This window comes from Clarias gariepinus, chromosome 23 (assembly GCF_024256425.1).
Source record: "Clarias gariepinus isolate MV-2021 ecotype Netherlands chromosome 23, CGAR_prim_01v2, whole genome shotgun sequence".
Classification (NCBI taxonomy): domain Eukaryota; kingdom Metazoa; phylum Chordata; class Actinopteri; order Siluriformes; family Clariidae; genus Clarias; species Clarias gariepinus.
The window spans coordinates 12,550,956-12,573,519 of NC_071122.1; the positions used below are offsets into that span (position 1 = coordinate 12,550,956).

Below are 22,564 nucleotides of genomic sequence, written 5' to 3' on the forward strand. Positions count from 1 at the left end.
GCTAAATCAAACGGCCAACTATGAATTCCACTATGGGTACAGTGTCTAACATAAGCGAATTATTATGACTAACAGGCTAATATTTACCTTATGGAAGCCTGTTTGTTTTAAATTAAGACTATTAAGACTAATTAAAATAACATTTTTGCAACAAAAATTCAGACTGTAGGTGCGTAACTTAATTATCTGGTTGACTCATTCAAAAAGGATAAATCTTGGGTGTAGTGGGTCTAATTTATTCAAATTTAATTGAACCTAATTTTTATAGTTGCAGAAAATGTCACCTACAGTACCAGGCCATGAATATAATCTGAGCTTTCATTCTTTAATTATGCTAGTTTAATTGATAAAGTTGGCCTAGCTTTTATGTGCTATGGTAACAGGTTACTTTAAGTACAGTATGTAGAATGCTTCACTTTACTGGGAAAAAAATAATAAAATGTAAAATTCAATCAACATGCGCACACCAAACTCTTTCCAGTAACATGAAATAAAAAACTAATTGTATGTAATGGAGACAGATGGCACTTTTTATATTCTATCTATCAATGTCATAATAGTGATGATGATTAGTAATACTGTTTACTGTGTTTGGTCCAGTTTTGATGCAATCTGTATTTTCAGAACATCCTCCGTTATTAACTAGACAAGGATCCATCTCTGTTAAACAAAAACACAGAAAATTAAACATGACTTAATAAAATAAACTGTGGTTGCAAACTAGGGTAAATATGAAAGCAGTGATCATTTTATTATAATAGTGCAGTACCATTATAATTAAATGTACTGTATGTATAAAATAGTGGTGATTCAGAACATTTTATTAGGTATATGTTATTAAGGGCTTCTGCTATTTTGTCTACTGTTTTAATATAAACTATACTACTGTATGGCCAAAGGTACTTAAATAATTGATCACCACACCCATGTGAATGTTAGAAAATAAACTGGTCGAAAAATACTGTAAGGCCGCCATTAAAACATACAGTAAGTGAGAAAATATACCAAACCAGCTATAAGAGGATCAACCGTGGATGTTTGGGGTCTTTTGTATTTAAAAACCTACCTAGACACACAGTTCCATCCCCAGTGTAGTCTGTTTTACATGTGCAGCTCCTTTCTCCAGGTAAGATTTTTGTGCATGTTGCATGTTCTGAGCATCCACCATTATTGATACCACATACGTCAGTTTCTGTTGAATGAAGATAAAAAGCAAAGGTAGTTCATAATTAATTTACACCATGTAAAATACGTCCTGATTGAATTACAGATGTGCATTTATTTATCACATCAACACGTTTTAGTGTAGATCTCATTCAAATTTTTTATCACAGTTATGAATCAAATCTCACCCCAAATTGCAATCAAGACAGTAAGTATAATTAATGGTTTTAGGCTGATATCTATACTTTTGAGATTGCATTGCTTTGTTAAGAAAAATAAATCCCTAGTTGGTCACTAGCTGTCTTGATATAATTAATTACCTGAAAACAGCAATACAATATAATGAATATCACATTGAAAATCAGCGTTTATGACAGAAATATTTGTTCTTCAAAATTCTTTATTTCAAAAATGCTTTTGCTTTTTTTTCTTTATTAAACTATTTAATTACACAGAAACATTTTAAAGAGCTACAGTACAATGAAATGTTTTAATTAAATCCACTGAGCAAGGATAATGTCCCCTGAGAGGTATCCATAGCAACAGCCATATAATCATAAGCTATAAATATGTGTATAGAGGCAGGAGTTGGGGCAAGATAGCTAAACAAAATTATTATTTATTCTTAACAAGGATTTTTTTTTTTCCAGAATTTCACTCATAATACACAGCCTTGACTGCTCCTGTCAAGGATGTAGCTATCTTGGATCTTTTCCACATCTTCTTTACAATAGTCTCTTTCTCAGTCCCTGCTACTTTTGTAACTTCTTATATTTGGACATTAATGTCACATGACATTTTATCACCACATTTATTAGTCTGGCTGTCTGATTGATTTGCTTTTACTTGTTTATATGGTTGGATCAGTAAGTCCCACAGGATCTTAGTTTTGTCGTTTTCTAGGCTCTGTTTAGATTTTATCTATTGTACCTGCACATTCATGCAATTAAAGAATCAGCCAGTTAATGAATATTTCAGAAACTAGCAATCACCCAGGATTTTTATACAGAGCAGCCTTTACAATTTATGCGAGTCCTGACCATGTTAGAGCCCTCTGTGGCCAGGAGTGTTAATGAAGAGCTCTCTTTTCCGTGATAATCACAACAACACAGCCACATGCTCATGTATGCAAAAGTAGACAGACAGCACTTTGCTCTGAGTGTCCCACTGCACTGTAACAAAGCATGAGCAGCAGGCAGTTTGAATTGAGGCCTGATAGGCCTGGGTGGGAATTGGCTAAGACTAAATTTGGTGGACGAAATTAAAGGGCGGAAACCACTATTTACAGCTGTGGTGAGCAGAAATGCATCATAGAAAGTGCTTGTCAATCATTAAGGAGCTACCACACCAAACTGTACAGTAGGTAAAAACGAGCAAAAAATAATTGCCTTTCCCAAATATTGAGATAAAATTTTCTCCCACTTTGATTCTCAACCTACTGTATGTCTGAAATGTGCTGCTGCCACATTATTCAAAATTGCATGAATGAACAATGGTACATACTGTATGTTCTTATATTAAAGTGGTCAGTATTTATGTGTCATGTTTACATTTTTCCTTATACTAGTAAAATAAATATATTTTCTCTTAAACAAGACCTTGACAGAAGGTGCCGTTTCCATGGTAACCCGCAACACAGGCACATGATGCGTTTTTTCCTGAACCCGGAGAAATACAGCTAAAAGAAAAGTTACAGACATAAAAAAAATCCAGTTTTTCATTGGAACCACATTTTAGGAAAAACTGCACATGGTTAAGGGCAGATGAAAATTCTGTGTGCTGTCTTGTTCACTCACTTGGCATTTTGATCACATCTGCCTCCACATTCATCATTAACGATCTCTAAAAAAATAAGATTAAGTTATTTTATTAGAAAGTCTTCCAGGGCTGAACATTGCACACAACGTAAAGATCATTGTATACCAATTTAAATATTATAATAGAATTTGCAGGACTGACCTACAGAACAGCTTGTTCCTTTCCAACCCTTGTAGCAAGTGCACTGGCCATTACCTTCTATGCCATCCAGACATTTTCCGTGATCACAGTGACATTCTAAACATGAGAGCAATATGTATTCTTGCTTAATTTACATGGTGATTAAATATGCCTTCTCCATAAAAACAGGATATAATAGAGTTTTTAATGAGCTTAACAATTTTACAATTGTTAAGCTCATTAAAAATGTTTTCCTTAATCTTCATGCACACACCTCAGAAAAGTGACCAAAATAAACAATAATCAATAGTTACATTTCTTTTCTCCTTAAGGGCTATAATACCCCTACACAATCTTACACAGAATCATACACAACAACAACAAAAAAAACAATGAAGAAGAAGAAAAAATCTTAAAAATCCCTCAAAAAACAGTTCCTCTCAGTTCCTTTAAATCACAAGCTGCTGTTTAAAAGGACTAAGTGATAGTTTTTTATAATGCATCTAAAGCTAGATCATATAATATGGATGTTACCTGATTTGCAGTCTTTGCCATATCTTCCAGGCTCGCACATTTCACACGCTGTGCCATGAAACCCTTCATTACAAAGACATTCCCCAGTACCCCAAACTCCATCCTGGCATTTTCCGTTGTTTGAACACCAGTTGTCCACAGTTCCAGGACATTTAAAACAGTCACGTCCAAAATATCCTGGGCAGCAGTCATGATCCTTAGAGAAAGGCATGTATAACTTGGGTTAACATGTGATTTGTGATTTATAATTTTCACAATTTAATGGAAACTGGTAAATGATACTATACTAATTATACTTTAATTTCATTGTATAAAATAAAAAATGTATTTAAAATGTATAAAATACATGAAACAAGATTACACAGATTAACAATATCAATAGAAAAAAGGACTGGAAAAGGACTGATTTTCTTTTCATGATTTAGGCTTCTATTACTTGCTGGATTGTCCTCAAAAATGCCAGTGCAAAATTATACAAGCATATATCAAAAGTGTCTTAACTAAACTACAGTATGGAAATTATATAAATTACTAAATCTTATCAAACTATTAATGTTATATTGTTATTATACAGACAGTTCACAATAAAAAAAACTTACCTTTACAGTTTTTATGCAGTCCATCATGCAACCTGGCACTAATTTTCTCCTTTTTCCCACTCTTTTTCTGAATTTACAGTTAGATTTCATATTTAAAGGGAAGGCATCCTTCATCTTAAAAACAAATACAGTTTTAAGTTAACAAAATTCGAATAAGAGTGTGTACCATTACATAGATAAGCATGCTCAGTGTAAAAAAATGCTTCATGCTTAATCTAGGTTGATTTAATATTACCTTTCACAACACAGCAAGACATGGCAATGAGTAATGTTAAGTTATACAAGAAGATCTGATCAATCAGTTAAAGAGACACCTGTCTTGGTACCTAAACTGACGGATCATTTTATCAGTTATACCTACTTTATATACCAACTGAACAAAGAAAAGTTGCATTTGACTTTAAATAAGCAAATACTCAAAGACCCTTTGATTAGATAGTTACTGCATTTAAAAATATAGATTTCAATTAGTTGCTTAAGTAAATTTTTATTATTATTATTTAATCCTAAGTAATGCAATGGGTAGCTTTCATTTATTAAAAGAATTAATACAACCATATTGATGTTGTGGAAAAGACGTTACAGTTAAACCTTAGATTGCGAGCATAATTTTTTCCTGGAATTTGCTTGTATATCAAAGCATTCATATACTAAAGCGAATTTTTTCATAAGAAAAATTCTGGAAATCCAGATGATTCATCTCACAACCCAAAAATATTCATATAAAAACATTAATACAAAATGTACAGTAAAATATTAACCTGCACTTTACCTTTAAAAAGAATCCAGACAGTGTTTCCGTTAGTGTGTGTGTATATGTGTGAGAAGCTACAAAGACTCTGGATCTTTAACAAGGAACCATTTTAATGACTGGAAAATGACTACTTTTACTTTATGCATGCGCGCACACACACACACATGTTCACAATGTTATAATAAACAGTAAACATGCACATGGATGTTGATTATACAGGTGACGCACGCGCACTGAGACTGAGCATGGGAGACAATTACCCATAATCTCACAGCTCGTGAGAGAGAAGAGCCATTGGCTCAGTTGTAATCACATGATGGTTGGCAGACTAAGCGTATGCGTACATATGAAAGATCAAAAACATATGTTAAGACCTTGCTCATTTATGAAGTTAAAATTACAAAAAAAAATTGCTTATCTTGCAAAACGATTACAGACAAAATTACTAGCAATCCAAGGTTCCACTGTACTGTGTTTTAGAGGGGTCAAATCTTTTCATTTTCTACATGTATTTAAAACTTCTACATTTTTAATTCCAAAATTCTTATATTGTTTTGTTGAATGTCACATTGTACTACTTTTGATGCAGGCGTAATGGCAAAGGGAAATCTACACAAGTGGTCAAACGTTTTTAGAGATTTAAAGGGTTTTTTTACTGAAATGGCCCATAGTATTTAAAGTCAACCTTTTCATGCTATCTAGGCTTCATCTATCTAGGACTTTAACATTGTGATTTCAAGTCACTTCAACATTAAGCTGCCACTGTTGGGTCCTTAATCAAGACCCTCAACTGCCAGCTATACTGTGTTTCAGTTATAATTCACTTTTGTTTGTGTGTGTGTGAGGGGAGGTACCTATACTATGGATAACAGAATACAAAAAAAAGCAAAAACAGCCTCTAATGACTAGGCCATGTAAAGTGTGCAGTTTCTGTCCTTTGGGACTTCTGAACTGTGTGTTCCTTTTACTAATCTGCCTGATTCAATCCATGAAGGCCTGATAATTAGCAGCAAACACAGGTGTGTGGAGGCAGAGCCTGCAGTGGGAAGCACACAGTCCCCTAAGAACTGACAACAAAAGCCATGTACTGTATGTACTAATGAAGCACAGGATGTGGAACAGAGGGGGTGTTATCTTACAGGCTGGCTGCTCAATGTGCATCTGGGAGCTGAGTCACATGGAACACACCTTCCCTGTGAGTGAGGGTCAAACATAAGCTGCATTAGATATTTTTATTCATATAAGTGGGGAGGTTCTAATTAACAACAATTTCTATGACAGCAATATAAGAACAAATACAGCAGGTAAAGAATCAGAAATTGCAATAGTGAAACTGTAAGAATAACTGTACACTTAAAAAATTTAGACTTAAAATTCTATACTCTTCAATTATGTTTCCATAAAAAATCACACTCCTTCCATTTTTATTTTAACCCTTTTGATCTTCAATGTTCTTTAAGTATATTTAAAACAGAAAAAGAATCTGACCTTATAATAGAAATGTAACAAATGATGAGTTACTGTATACAAATGAAGTTGTAAAAAAAGAACCTTAGACTAACTTACTAGTCTACTTACACAAGCCTAAACTTACTCATATGCTAACTAATTGTATTAAACTGAATATGCTACTCCTAAAAATGAAATAGCTAATAAAGGTTCTGTAAAGGTTCTGTGAATAAATTGGGAACCCATGAATGGTTTAAGAGTTGCAGATAGAGAAAAAGTTTGACACAAGATGACGGGTATCGATCCCTACATGTTACCTATGCTTTGCAAGCAAGCAACACAACAAGGATTTCTGTATTTTTCTGTCTTCTTTTAAAACACATGGTTATATTATGTTTTCACATTACTCTATACTATTGTCAGGTCATTTTTCTATTGAGTTTCTTTATACCAAGGTAAAAAAACTTTAGCTGCATCTATTAAGGGGTCGCCACAGTGGACTATCCGACCAGTCACACAATTTCAAACAGGTTTTTAATGCCGGATTCCCTTTCTGACACAATTTTCCCAATTTAACCGGGATTGGGACAGGCACAGCATGCAGTGGCTGGGTAGTATGGGTTGTGCATACCCACCGACGGCAGGCCTGAACTAGGATACCCAGATCCTCAAATCAACTACCTAGAGCCACCACTCTCCTTAGGTAAAATAAAAATAAATAAAAAAAACGTATATTTTAACTTATATACTGAATATCAAGTGAAAATTTAATATAATTTTAACTTTAATATGGTGAGCCAATGCTTGCATTTATCATTATCACAAAGATTTCAAGCTAGCTTAGAGAGGTAAAAAACACATCTGGATGTCAAATTTCACATGGTAGCCTTATTTTGAAAGCATTAAACATTGACTAGTGTAGTTATAATATAATATAATAATTACATTGTAAGTAATTACACCTACTATAGTAAATGTACTTTTTGTGAGCTGTAGTCCATCCAAAAGAAAAATAATTATTTGGTATTATTCTGTTCTTTGGTATTATTGTGTTATATATATATATATATATATATATATATATATTTTATTTATTTATTTATTTATTTTTTTTTTTTTTTTTTTTTACTTTTTGTTATATTGCAGCCATTTGCTAATTTAATTGCAATTAATGTACACACAGACCCCCATAACAGACCGCTCGGAAATTAGAACGTAAATGGCGTTAAACTAAGTAAATTGTTACGTATTGAACGTATCTCCCCACTCTTATAGAAAATAACAAAAATAATCCTAGATTTTTATAAAAAAATTTGTAGTTAAGCAAAATTAACCACAAATAAGACCACTGCAGAAATCTCCACAACAACATCGTGCAATAGTGGGGACTTTATGAACGTGTTTAATAATAAAATTGTAAATATCAGGCATAAAATTGAGGCTTTGAAACCGGACAATGTAATTAATGCAGATATTAAACCAGACATGTCAGATCGGAACCTTTTATACTTTACTCCCCTTGAAGAGAATGAATTAATTTCACTCATCTCTTCTGCAATTTCATCAACTTGTATATTAGATCCTACACCGACACATTTTCTTAAACAGATAGTACCAGCAATAACAGAACCCCTGTTGAGAATAATTAATTCTTCAATCAGCATTGGTTATGTTCCAAAATCTTTTAAATTAGCAGTTATCAAACCAATAATTAAGAAACCTGACCTCGACCCCTGTCAGCTGTCCAATTACAGGCCATATCAAACCTGCCCTTTATCTCTAAGATTCTGGAAAAGATAGTAACGGAGCAGCTATGCTCATATCTACATAGAAATGGCATACATGAACTGTATCAGTCAGGATTTAGGCGACATCACAGCACAGAGACAGCACTCATTAGAGTAGTAAATGACATCCTATTGGCCTCTGATCAGGGTTGTGTAACTATGCTTGTATCACTCGACCTCAGTGCAGCTTTTGACACAATTGATCATATTCTTCTTCTTTACAAATTAGAAAATGTGGTAGGAAGTAAGGGAACAGCCCTCTCCTGGCTCAGTTTCTAATTAACTGATCGTTATCAGTATGTAGACCTAAATGGTGATTATTCTGCATGTTCTCTAGTGGAAGTTGGTGTTCCACAGCGTTCAGTTTTAGGCCCACTGCTTTTTTTCATTTACATGCTTCCTCTGGGCAACATAATCCGTAAGCATGGTATTAGTTTTTATCATTATGCTGACGACACACAGTTATATGTCTTAGCAAAATCAAATAAGAAAAACCAGCTTACTGAAGTTGAGCATTGTGTGCAGGACATAAGAGATTAGATGCTAATTAACTTAGTTTTGCTTAATCCTGATAAGACAGAAGTTCTTGTCATAGGACCGTATACAGCTAGAAGTAAGATTTTAGATCACACTGTAAATTTAGATGGCCTTTCTGTTCCATCAAGTGCAACAGTAAAAGACCTCGGTGTGATTATAGATTCCAGCCTTTTATTTGAAGCTCATCTAAATAATATTACTGTACCAGGATAGCATTCTTTACCTCAGAAATATTGCCAAGATAAGAAATATATTGTCGCTAAACGATGCAGAAAAACTAGTTCATGCTTTTATCACCTCTAGTTTGGACTATTGTAATGCCTTACTGTCTGGTTGTTTAACTAGGTGCATAAACAAGCTTCAGCTAGTCCAAAATGCAGCAGAGAGAGTCCTCACTAGAACCAGAAGATACGAGCACATCACACTTATCTTATCTTCACTCCATTGACTCCCTGTGAAATTTTGAATTGATTTTAAAATACTACTCTTGACATATAAAGCATTAAATGGTCTCGTGCCACAATATCTGAGTGAATAACAATAACTACCTGGACTCCATATTAACATCAATTAACATCAACTGTTAACAGACCTAACACACAGTATGAATGCAGATCAATTCCTGCTTTCTGTTTCACCCAAATGAGGATGGGTTCCCTGTTGAGTCTGGTTCCTCTCAAGGTTTTTTTCTATTACCATCTCAGGGAGATTTTTCTTGCCACTGTCGCCCTTGGCTTGCTCACCAGAGACTATCTGACCATTTTGATTTATGCACATCCACATTCCATACAAACTTAAATAATTCTTTTAAAGCTGTAAAGCTGCTTTGCGACAATGACAATTGTTAAAAGCGCTATACACATAAAATTTAATTGAATATTGACAAAAAAACACAAAATTGTTGACATTTTTGCAGATTTATTATAAAAGAAAAACTGAAATATCACATGGGCCTAAGTATTCAGACCCTTTGCTGTGACACCTATATATTCATGATTCTCACATATCATATGATTCTTCTCATCATCCTTGAGATGGTTCTACACCTTCATTTGAGTCCAGCTGTGTTTGATTATCCTGATTAGAATTAATTAGGAAAGCAATACACCTGTCTATATACTGTAAGACCTTACAGCTCACAATGCATGTCAGAGCAAATAAAAATCGTGAGGTCAAAGGAACTGCCTGAAGAGCTCAGAGACAAATTTGTGGCAAGGCACAGATCTGGCCATGGTTACAAAAAAAATTTTGCTGCACTTAATGTTCCTAAGAGCACAGTGGCCTCCATAATCCTTAAATGGAAGAAGTTTGGGACGACCAGAACCCTTACTAGAGCTGGCCATCTGGCCAAACTGAGCTATCGGGGGAGAAGAGCCTTGGTGAGAGAGGTAAAGAAGAACCCAAAGATCACTGTGGCTAAGCTCCAGAGATGCAGTCGGAAGATGGGAGAAAGTTGTAGAAAGTCAACCATCACTGGAGCCCTCCACCAGTCGGGGCTTTATGGCAGAATGGCCCTATGAAGCCTTTTTCCAGTGCAAGACAAATTAAAAAACACCTGAAGGACTCCAAGATGGTGAGAAATAAAATTCTGGTCTGATCAGACCAAGATAGAACTTTTTGGCCTTAATTCTAAGCGGTATGTGTGGAGAAAACCAGGTACTGCTCATCACCTGTCCAATACAGTCCCAACAGTGAAGCATGGTGGAGGCAGCATTATCTTGTGGGGGTGTTTTTCAGCTGCAGGGACAGGACGACTGGTTGCAATTGATGAAAAGATGAATGCGGCCAAGTACAAGGATATCCTGGACAAAAACCTTCTCCAGAGTGCTCAGGACCTCAGACTGGGCCGAACAACAAGACAATGGCCCTAAGCACACAGCTAAAATAACGAAGGAGTGGCTTCACAATAACTCTGTGACTGTAAGCCCTGACTTAAACCCAACTGATCATCTCTGGAGAGACCTAAAAATAGCTGTCCACCAACTTGACAGAACTAGAGAGGATCTGCAAGGAGAAATGGCAGAGGATCCCCAAATTAAGGTGTGAAAAACTTTTTTTTGTGAAAAGCATCTTTCCCAAAAAGACTCATGGCTATATTAGATCAAAGGGTGCTTCTACTAAATACTGAGCAAAAGGCCTGAATACTTAGGCCCATGTGATATTTCAGTTTTGTTTTTTAATAAATTTGCAAAAATGTCAACAATTCTGTGTTTTTCTGTAAACATGGAGTGCTGTGTGTGTGTGTGTATATATATATATATATATACAGTGGTGTGAAAAACTTTTTCCCCTCTTCCTGATTTCTTATTCTTTTGCATGTTTGTCACGTTCAATCAAGAAATCACTTAAATAGGAGCTACCTGACACAGAGAAGTAGACCAAAAACACCTCAAAAGCTAGACATCATGCCAAGATCCAAAGAAATTCAGGAACAAATGAGAACAAAAGTAATTAAGATCTATCAGTCTGGTAAAGGTTATAAAGCCATTTCTAAAGCTTTGGGACTCCAGCGAACCACAGTGAGAGCCATTATCCACAAATGGCAAAAACATGGAACAGTGGTGAACCTTCCCAGGAGTGGCCAGCCGACCAAAATTACCCCAAGAGCGCAGAGACAACTCATCCGAGAGGCCACAAAGGACGCCAGGACAACATCTAAAGAACTGCAGGCCTCACTTGCCTCAATTAAGGTCAGTGTTCACGACTCCACCATAAGAAAGAGACTGAGCAAAAACGGCCTGCATGGCAGATTTCCAAGGCGCAAACCACTTTTAAGCAAAAAGAAAATTAAGGCTCGTCTCAGTTTTGCTAAAAAACATCTCAATGATTGCCAAGACTTTTGGGAAAATACCTTGTGGACCGACGAGACAAAAGTTGAACTTTTTGGAAGGTGCGTGTCCCGTTACATCTGGCGTAAAAGTAACACAGCATTTCAGAAAAAGAACATCATACCAACAGTAAAATATGGTGGTGATAGTGTGATGGTCTGGGGTTGTTTTGCTGCTTCAGGACCTGGAAGGCTTGCTGTGATAGATGGAACCATAAATTCTACTGTCTACCAAAAAATCCTGAAGGAGAATGTCCGGCCATCTGTTCGTACAAATCAAGCTGAAGCGATCTTGGGTGCTGCAGCAGGACAATGACCCAAAACACACCAGCAAATCCACCTCTGAATGGCTGAAGAAAAACAAAATGAAGACTTTGGAGTGGCCTAGTCAAAGTCCTGACCTGAATCCTATTGAGATGTTGTGGCATGACCTTAAAAAGGCGGTTCATGCTAGAAAACCCTCAAATAAAGCTGAATTACAACAATTCAGCAAAGATGAGTGGGCCAAAATTCCTCCAGAGCGCTGTAAAAGACTCGTTGCAAGTTATCGCAAACGCTTGATTGCAGTTATTATATACTGGTTGGGCCACTAAGGGTGGCCCAACCAGTTATTAGGTTCAGGGGGCAATTACTTTTTCACACAGGGCCATGTAGGTTTGAAGATTTGGATAAAAACCATCATTTAAAAACTGCATTTTGTGTTTACTTGTGTTATCTTTGACTAATAGTTAAATGTGTTTGATGATCAGAAACATTTTGTGTGACAAACATGCAAAAGAATAAGAAATCAGGACAAATCAGGGGCAAATAGTTTTTCACACCACTGTGAAAAATACACCATACATACAGTTAAGTCAATAAGTATTTAATCACCCTGTGATTTTGCAGGTGCATTTCCACTATGAGAGACAGAATCTGTAAAATCTGTAAATCACTTTATATGATTTTTTAACAATTTATTTGTAAATTACTGTGTCAAATAAGTATTTGATTACTTGCTTATCAGCCAGATTTAAATAAAAAAAAATTCAGATTTTTCTCCCCTAATTTAGTCGTGTCCAATTTGTCCCAGTCACTGAGGGCTCAAACATTAAGCTTCCACTGCCACTCAGTCAGGAGGGGCCGCAGACCGCCCACGTGTTTCCTCCGATCCACATGACGTCACCGTCCATTTGTTTCGAACTGCTTGCTCACGCACCGTTGGGGGCGGCGTAACACACTCGAAAGAACAGCGCTATCCCCTCCTTCCGCCTGCGCAAGCTCACAGACGCCCCTGATTGGCTAGTAGATCCATTATTAATGTGGGAGCACTAAGTACCTCTCATCTTTCCCCCTGAGAGAGCTTGGCCAATCAGCTCTCTCTAGGCCTCCGGCTGTGACATGTGACATGGGGTGTCAATGATGCTAAGAATGGTGAAGAATCAGCCCAGAACTAGTAGGGGTGGGACACGGTAGGAGCTGGTCAATGCCGTGGGACCATCGTTTCCAAAGTTACCATCAGTAATACACTAACACGTCATGGCTTAAAATCTTGCATTGCACAGAAGGTTCCCCTGCTTAGGTCAGCCCATGTCCAGGACTGTCTGAAGTTTGCCAGGGACCATCTGTATGATCCAGTGGAGTCATGCGAGAAAGTAGAACTTTTTGGTCTTAACTCCATTCGCTGTGTTCGGAGGAAGAAGAATGAGTATCATCCTAATAATCCTAGAATGAGTATCATCCTAATAATACCATACCCACAGTGAAGCATGGGGCTGGAAGCATCATGCTCTGGAGGTGTTTTTCCGCACAGGTGACAGGACGACTTCACTGTATTAAGGAGAGGATGAACGGGGCCATGTTTTGTGACATATTGGGCAAAAACCTCCTTCGCTCAGTTAGAGCATTAAAGATGGGTCGTGGCTGAGTCTTCCAACATGACAATGACCCAAAACACAACCAGGAAAACCAAGGAGGGGCTCCGTAAGAAACATATGGACTATTTAAAAGCAGAATAACAGGTCTTTGTGGGTCAGAAATTTGGCTGATAAGCAAGTGATCAAATACTCATTTGACACAGTAATTCATGAATAAATTGTTAAAAAATCATACAATGTGATTTCCGGATTTTTCTTTTTAGATTCTGTCTCTCACAGTGGCAATGCACCCATAATATATATGGTGGTATGCGCCTAAATGTTTTTGCTTATCGCTCACTCCAGAGCTTCATAAGGTAGGCAGCCTCCATCTTCTGCAGGTGTGCAAAGGGGCGGGGTCTCAAGAACGGGCACGGCTGGTGATTAATCATCATTATTGGATCTCAGGCTTCTCTCTGCCCTATTAAAACAAGGCAGGGAGTGTAGCCTGGGGTCCAGAGATCTACAGAGAGCTGAGTCGCACAGCAGACACTAGACACAATGAGTGGCATGCAAGAGGCATGATACTATGCACACAGAGACTTCAAAGAAGCGAATGGAATGGCGACATTTAATCAGCCATGAAAAGCCTGCTCGAACTCACAGGAGCCGCTGCCTATGTGGGCCCTCTTTGCCACTCTGCATGCCACCACCGCTCACCAGCTTGTGCCTGCATGCCAGCAGGAAACTGCCTCCAGACCTGCATGTGCATATCTTCTCCCTTTTGCCCCTTCCTCCCCCCTTTTAAGCTCTTCCTTCCCCCATTATTTATAAAAAATTACTACTTTTCCATAAAAGCCTCATGTCTGTGTTTGTGGTTTTGCTGGTTTTAGGTCAAACCAGTTACAAAACCAGTTACACGTTTCTTTACATTGGATGAGAAAAATTCTGTCTGTATATCCGTATGTCTATCACATTATCACACAAAAAGGGGTTGACAGAATTTAATGGAACTTTGCTCATCCTTTGTAATTTTACAAATTTACATTTAAAATTACACTGTATATTTATATAAAATAGCTAGTTGCACTTCTATGTTTCCTAATAAAGGTTCTGGGAAGGCTTGATCAAATGCCCATAAATCATTTAGGAGAAGTGACAGTCATGAAAAAGTGTGACAAAAATGGACAGTAGGACTTACAAAGGTTTTCATGTGTACTTCTTTGTTGCAGTAGTTTTTGTGAACAACTAAAACTCTGGAGAGGCTGATAATGACACCATGCCTTATCTCGGTGAAGTTCCCATCCAAAGATACATCATTAATGAGCGTCTAAAACAGAGAAAGGAATATTTTTTTATTTCTTTATTTTCTACCACAAACAATCTAATTTAATTATGATAAAAACAATACTTTATACCTTATTTTCACTGTTTAAATGAATCATGACTTGATATTCACTTCCAAGCAGTGTATTTTTTAGCATTCCATCAGACAAATGTTCAGGGAAAAGCTGCTCTTTTGGAATAACATGATATTTCACAATGTTTTCATTCTATTAGGAGAGAAACAAATTAATGCCAAAATCATTCATTAAAAAATTAATTGTGGAAATAACACAACGGAAAACAAATAATTTAAAAGCTCACCAGACGAGTAGAATTTGTTTTGTTCAGGTAATCTTTAATTGCAGCGTCAGATGGAACAAAGACAGTGAAGTCCCTCGTTTTGATGCTTTCTGTTAAATTGTACAGCTAACAGGAAAAAATATATATTTTTCTTATTTTGAAAGCAGAACATTTTTCAGTCATAAATAGTAAATTTATGAAATTTTTATTCTTCAAATTAAATTGTTTATATTCATTCAACAGTTTCATGCCTGGTGCTCATACTTATGAAGCACTGCTAATATATAATATTAGCTTAAAAATCACCTCCGAATCACTTTAATGATTAATTCGATTGTTTTTCTAATTTCATATAAATCAATTCTAACTTCTATTGCTCTCCAATTACAGTGATGGCCAATCAATATAATAAGAATAATTTGATATTTTATGCAATGAAATTGCTATACAACAATTAATAGTTAGCATTTAGCAAGTTTTTTCTTCAAAACCTGCTGGATCTGGCTGGGCAAAAAGACATATGCAGTACTTTGGTGTCACTTGCTCAATCAGTTCCATGCTGCTTGATTGCTTCCTGAAGTACAAAACTTTGCCACAGACGTTCACAATTTAATTAAGAATTCTTTAGTTTTAGCAAGTTTTGTGCAGAGGTGGACAACTCGGCTTCAGAAAGTAAAAGATCTGCCACATTTTTGTTCTTTTCAATAACTAAACCAGCTGATTTTAATAAGTCCTACTCTCTAGCCAGATAGACGAGAACAAATTAGTGAAATCACTTGTTTTCTCTACAGAGAGAACTATAATAATAAGAATATATAATAATGTTGTATTCATCTTTTTGGACACCATTACAGACTAATTGTTTTAGGAACTGTCTGATTGGGAAAACACAAACAACACAAATGGGGTGGTTTGATCTACATGCATCCAGTTATGGAATTATAGAGCTATCTAATCTGTGTTTACCTTTCAGTTTTTTCAGACACAACAAAACAGATTAAGCAGGGTTGCATAGCTTTGATAAAAAGCTATATGAAAATGGCAAAGGCAGATTGTTTTTAAAATTGTAAAAAAAAAAAAAGTCAACATAAGAAGTAAAATGTGCTGCAGTACAGTATGTGATAATATGTGCAGCAGTCTGTAGTGTGCTTGTATATAGTATGGTTAAATTAAATTGTGGCAGTCTATTTAGTGGTGATGCTTATGTACAGTATTTGTATAGACTAATGTGTGTGGGTTGGTGTGTTGATTAATTAGAGTGCTTTGGCTGGTGCATATATGGGATGTTATGTTTACAGATTATCAAGAGGTCAGTATATGCTTAGTAGCAGTAGGGCAAGCAAAACTGTTAATAATAATTTGCCATGTTTTATTTAGAAGTGATAAAAATTAATGTCACATCAGAGACAAAGCATCTTAGTCTATTAGGTTTCCAAGTCAAATTAACTTGAACAAATGTTCAGCTATTTCCTGCTGTTATAATGATTGTTGTCATGCACTGCATCTCAAATAAATAAATCTGTACATTCAAAAGAATTAACTAATTAGAAAATCCAGAAGTCTGGTACACACAGGAGAGTTATTATTATTATTATTTTTTTGTTGTTGTTGTTGTTGTTGTTATTGTTAATGTTACTGGAAAACCGTGTACAGTCGTACCAATAATATAAGTGTGGAAGTTTTTATTTTCCACTTGTTAATGTCACCTTAATTAAACATATTAAACAAACACCGTATCTCCAGTCAAAAAGGACCAAAGAACGACTCAGGACTCTGCGCATATCTGGATAAACTAAGCAGGATTTATTGCAGCAATAAAACCCAAGTGAGCCGCACTTGTAATGCTTAGGTCGTAAATCCAAGCATTATCAAGAAGTCTGACAGTTGCATGCACACTCATTATGTACAATTTTCAAGGGGAGGGATGCACACATTGTCTCCTCCTCAGTACTTCTTTTTTTATTCCTTCCCAAATGTTTTAACAAATTAGTCTAACTTTTTCCAAGAAATTATCTCATTATGTTTAAGTTTTTCTACCATATTATGTAACGTCATATGCCTCGTCATCTGACTCCCTACGTCCTTTGTAGGCAAGGCAAGGCAAGGTAGGTAAGTTAATATGTATAGCACATTTCATACACAATGGTAATTCAAAATGCTTTACATAAAAAAGAGGAAAATAATTATAAAAAGAAATAGAAAATAATAGCACTAAAACTTTTAAAATCATTAAATTTGATTTAAAATTTAAAAAAAAGTTCATAATGATGCTTTTAAAACTACTTAAAATTTAATTTATAAGTAAATTAAAATAAAGGAAAACCTTAAATACAGTGCAGTCAGTTCGGACGTAGCACAGTGCTCATTCAATAAATGCACTGCTAAACAGATGAGTTTTAAGTCTTGATTTAAATGGGACTAACAGATGTTTTAGCACATCTGATCTCTTCTGGAAGCTGGTTCCGAGTCCGGCACCTGGCACTTTATCTTAGGCTCGTGTCTCTGTCAGGTCCAGCACCTGGTGCCTTATCTTGTCTATTTATTATACACATGACAGCTAATTATAAAATAAGTACAGTTCATGTCTGGGTTCACTCTAGGTTTTTTTTTTCCCATGTAAAGCCGTGGCCAAAAGTTTTAAGAATTACATAAATATTGGTTAAGTTATGAAAAACTGCCTAAGTTTTTATAATAGCAATTTGCATATACTCCAGAATGTTATGAAGAGTGATCAGATAAATTGCATAGTCCTTCTTTGCCATGAAAATTAACTTAATCCCAAAAAACCTTTCCACTGCATTTCATTGCTGTCATTAAAGGACCTGCTGAGATCATTTCAGTAATCATCTTGTTAACTCAGGTGAGAATGTTGACGAGCACAACGCTGGAGATCATTATGTCAGGCTGATTGGGTGAAAATGGCAGACTTGACATGTTACAGTAAAAGGAGGGTGATGCTTGAAATCATTGTTCTTCCATTGTTAACCATGGTGACCTGCAAAGAAACGCGTGCAGCCATCATTGCGTTGCATAAAAATGGCTTCACAGGCAAGGATATTGTGGCTACTAAGATTGCTCCTAAATCAACAATTTATAGGATCATCAAGAATTTCAAGAAAAGAGGTTCAATTCTTGTTAAGAAGGCTTCAGGGCATCCAAGAAAGTCCAGGATCAAGCACCAGGATCGTCTCCTAAAGAGGATTTAGCTGCGGGATCGTAATGCCACCAGTGCAGAGCTTGCTCAGGAATGGCAGCAGGCAGGTGTGAGCGCATCTGCACGCACAGTAAGGCAAAGACTTTTGGAAGATGGCCTGGTGTCAAGAAGAGCAGCAAAGAAGCCACTTCTCTCCAAAAAAAAACATCAGGGACAGATTGATCTTCTGCAGAAAGTATGGTAAATAGACTGCTGTGGACTGGGGTAAAGTCATATTCTCTATGAAGACTCTTTCCGATTGTTTGGGGCATTTAAAAAAAGGCTCCGGAAAAGAAAAGGTGAGCACTACCATCAGTCCTGTGTCATGTCAACAGTAAAGCATCCTGAGACCATTCATGTGTGGGGTTGCTTCTCATCCAAGGGAGTGGGCTAACTCACAATTTTGGCCAAAAACACAGCCATAAAAAAAATGGTACCAAAACACCCTCCAACAGCAACTTATTCCAACAATCCAACAACAGTTTGGTAAAGAACAATGCATTTTCCAGCACGATGGAGCACCGTGCCATAAGGCAAAAGTGATAACTAAGTGGCTCGGGGACCAAAACGGTCAATCCTCAAGAGGGGGGTGGACAAACAAAAACCCACTAATTCTGACAAACTCCAAGAAGTGATTATGAAAGAATGGGTTGAATCAGTCAGGATTTGGCCCAGAAGTTGATTAAAAGCATGCCCAGTCAAATTGCAGAGGTCCTAAAAAAGAAGGGCCAACACTGCAAATACTGACTCTTTGCATAAATGTCATGTAATTGTCGATAAAAGCCTTTGAAACACATAAAGTGCTTGTAATTATATTTTAGTACATCACAGAAACAACTGAAACAAAGATCTAAAAGCAGGTTAGCAGCAAACTTTGTGAAAACTAATATTTGTCATTCTCAAAACTTTTGGCCACGACTGTACTTTGGGTACTCAGTGTACAGTATGTACCCAAAATACATGGGAAAAAAACCCTAGGGTGAAATATCACTACCCACCCCCTTACTGTTTATGTTTTATGACCTGTCTTATAGTTGTCTGCTTTTCTTGTCTCGTCTCTGAGTGAACCCATTATGTTTTATGCCCTGTTATAATCTGTCTGCTTTTCTTATCTCACCTCTAAGTTAACCCATTGTTTTATGACCTGTCATACTCTCCACCTACTTCTATATTATTTTACTAAGATTAATATTATGGTGATTAATATTATCATATTGTTACATTGCTGCATACACAAGTATATTTTACTAAAATATGCTTACATAAGTATATATAAGTATTTGGGACAATGATAATTTAGATAGTTAACAGAGGTAGATGGATTTAAAGATGGAGTAAAGATAAAAAAAAAAGTAGGCTTTAGGTGTGTGTAGTGTGTGCGCATGCACTTACAGTAGATTAAGTTGTGTATAGACTGGTGTGTGTTTGTGCTTAGGTTAGGTTAGTGTGTGCATTGACTGATGAGCCAGGACGTGTGTGTGTGCGCGCTTACTTATACTGTAGGTTTGTGTTTGAGTTAGTGTGTGCATAGGTTGTTGTGTGTGTGAGTGTGTTTATGTTACTGTGTGCATACTGGGGAGCATGAGTTTTTAGATTGGTCTACTGTACATATAATGTTTGTTTCAAAGTGAGTGTAAGCTGGTATGTGTAAGAGAATGTGTTTGTGTGGGAGGATGTGGGTGTAGGACAGTGTGTATTTACCAGTGCTGCTTCCCTGAACAGGCTGAAGGAGGGGGTCTTATTGAGGACCTCCATCAGATCAGGGGGAGGAGGAGGGATGTCGGAAATTGGTGGTTTCAGAACCTGACATACAACGTACACACTATTAAGCACACGGCATTCTGTAAGGAATAATCTTGCAGGATAAATCCTAAATACAATCCAGTGCAAAATTTCAGTACTTAAGTACAATACTAATTAAATGCATTTACAATAGTGAATGGTATTTAGTTAAAATGCCATTTAAAATAAATGAAAGGGTTGCATTTAAAAAAATTGTATGCATAATTATGTGGATATGTTCATTTCAGTTAATATACAATGGCTGCACACATTTTTGTGCGACATAAAACACTAAAATAAAACAACAAAACTAAAACACATAGGTCATATGCTTTTCTAACATTATTGCAGTATAACAATTATATATTAGTATATTACGGGTGTAGTTTCTTTTTTTCCTACATGTCATTGTTTCTATTTACCAGGAAATATTTAGCAACTGTGTGATCACCACTAACTTTTATAACTAACTAAATAACTTCAGGTCACTAATATGTAATATATATATTTAAAAGGAAACTTTGAGAACAGCCTGCATTTCAAAAGAAGTGGATAGGTAAAACTAAACTGGACAGGTTCAGTTTACACTCCACAGATCCCAAAAAAGAGAAATCAGAACGAACTACTGTAGCATGAACCAGTGATCTCTCCCAAAGGGAGCCGATGACACCTTAATGCTGGTAACCATGTGACTGAACTTAGGCTTTTCAGAATCAAAATCAGAAACTACAAAAGGTGTTGTGATACAAACTGTAAGAAGTAGCACCATTCCGAGGAGATGTAGAATCTCCTCTAAGCAGGTTGTGAATCAAATCAGGAACCCACTGACTAGCAGCAAGAAGGCCCAAAACATTAGCATGAGTAGACCCAATGTTCATGTCCTCATCAGAGTCAAAGCTTGTGTTTGTAAAAACTCTTAGCTAAAGCAACAAAAACAAGACTAGAGTACAGTAAGAATAAAATTATAAAAGAGCATAAAAAGATAAACTTTAAACTAACTATGCTTACCCATGCCTTGTTGAAAACTGATGGCAAAATCAGAAAAATTGAGAATATATAGGCAGATAAATAACTACGTCTGTTATTTAAAAAAAATAACCAAGTATGATTGTGAAATGTGCAGCAAACAAGGCAGATGGCACATTAATTGTTGAGGAAAATGCAGCACTTGACAAGGGAACCAGAACACCCATATTAGGACAGGCAAAAATTATGCCAATGCATTCAGAACAAAACCCTGACCCATATGAAGAACCAGAACAGCCAACAAGCATAGTAATGCCGCCCTGTCCCTAGCTTGTCAAAGAACAGTACAGACCTGTGGGTCTGGCCCTCAACACCTGGCCTAACCTCACTAACAATATACAGTCTACAGCTACAGGCTGAATATACAGTATCGGACTCAGCTAAAAATATATATACACACACTAAGTTGTTATTTATGATCTTTTTTAAACCTCAAATTAAATTATAGCACCAAATTTGCACCATTGCTGATGCTATCAGGTCATCGTCAGAAGATAGATTCTGTATATGCAGTAAAGTGCTTCTCTGTTATTTTTATAAAGTGACCCTTGAAATGGGAAAGATGGAATTTAAACTTGGATAAACTTAACTATAATGGAAAGTGAATTAAAGGGTAAGTTGAAGTATAATATAAGCATTCACTACAAGAAAAAAAGGACTGTATCCAGGTATGAACAAATTTCCTTTAGGTGAAAGTGTAGTTGCTGTTATAGCTAATTGTGGTGTTCGAAATTGACCTAGGCATAGGGGGATAGGTGAAAGAGAGTACCAGAATATAGAAAACGCAGGGAATTCTACTATCGGGTTGTACATCAGTGTGTGTGTGTAAGGCCATATCACCCCCCCCCCACACACACACACACACCACCCTGCACTGAAGACTTGATAAAGGTGTATAAGGCAGATATTGTTTGTTTAGCTATAGAAACAACAGTAGTAGGAATATAAGTAGTATTGGAAGAAAGAGAATATTAAATTGAGTAAGAAAGGTTGGAATAGGCAAAGTATAAAGTGGAATCCTAAATAAATGAGTTCTGGAGTAAAAGAAAAGACAACTAGTTAAGGTTTAAGTAACAGCCGATATCCACACAAACAATAATCTCTAAGAAGTAGAACTTTGGAGAAGTCAATAAAAGAGTGAAATACCAGAAGAGAATCTCACATTCAATCAAGCCCTATTCCCAGAGAATTTTATAGTAGTAATATCAGGGGAAAAAACCCTTATCTGTTAGTTTACAAGTGCACACAGTGCTATGGAAATGGACAGTGATACATGCCACATGCCAGTTGGAAAGGAAGAGTCAGATGATGACTAGGTTTATAAGAAGTTAAGTGGTTTACTCAAATAGGTGGAAAATAACTATTACAACAGAGAAGTGATAGGAGTTGAAGAGCAGTACTCCCATAATTGCAATTTTATCATAGGTATCATAGCCTAGTATTACTGCAAAGTTGAACAGTGTGGCATCGTGTCAGTAGGGCACTCCTCCCAGACCAGACCAGGTATGTCTGG

The 22,564-nt window shown here is 36.3% G+C and overlaps 1 protein-coding gene across 1 annotated transcript in view; it reads right to left on the reverse strand.

Moving 5' to 3' along the window:
- stab1 (stabilin 1) overlaps positions 1–22,564 on the reverse strand; it is a 93,428-nt gene that overhangs the window by 39,305 nt on the left and 31,559 nt on the right. The window contains exons 32-43 of the mRNA XM_053484208.1: positions 19,945–20,046; positions 15,072–15,176; positions 14,843–14,977; positions 14,626–14,754; positions 6,129–6,182; positions 4,236–4,349; positions 3,637–3,832; positions 3,124–3,219; positions 2,961–3,006; positions 2,763–2,842; positions 1,067–1,192; positions 587–660 (exon numbers count right to left, since the gene is read on the reverse strand). Of these exons, the coding sequence (XP_053340183.1) occupies positions 587–660; positions 1,067–1,192; positions 2,763–2,842; positions 2,961–3,006; positions 3,124–3,219; positions 3,637–3,832; positions 4,236–4,349; positions 6,129–6,182; positions 14,626–14,754; positions 14,843–14,977; positions 15,072–15,176; positions 19,945–20,046 (1,257 nt within the window). The remainder of the gene's footprint in view (positions 1–586; positions 661–1,066; positions 1,193–2,762; positions 2,843–2,960; positions 3,007–3,123; positions 3,220–3,636; positions 3,833–4,235; positions 4,350–6,128; positions 6,183–14,625; positions 14,755–14,842; positions 14,978–15,071; positions 15,177–19,944; positions 20,047–22,564) is intronic.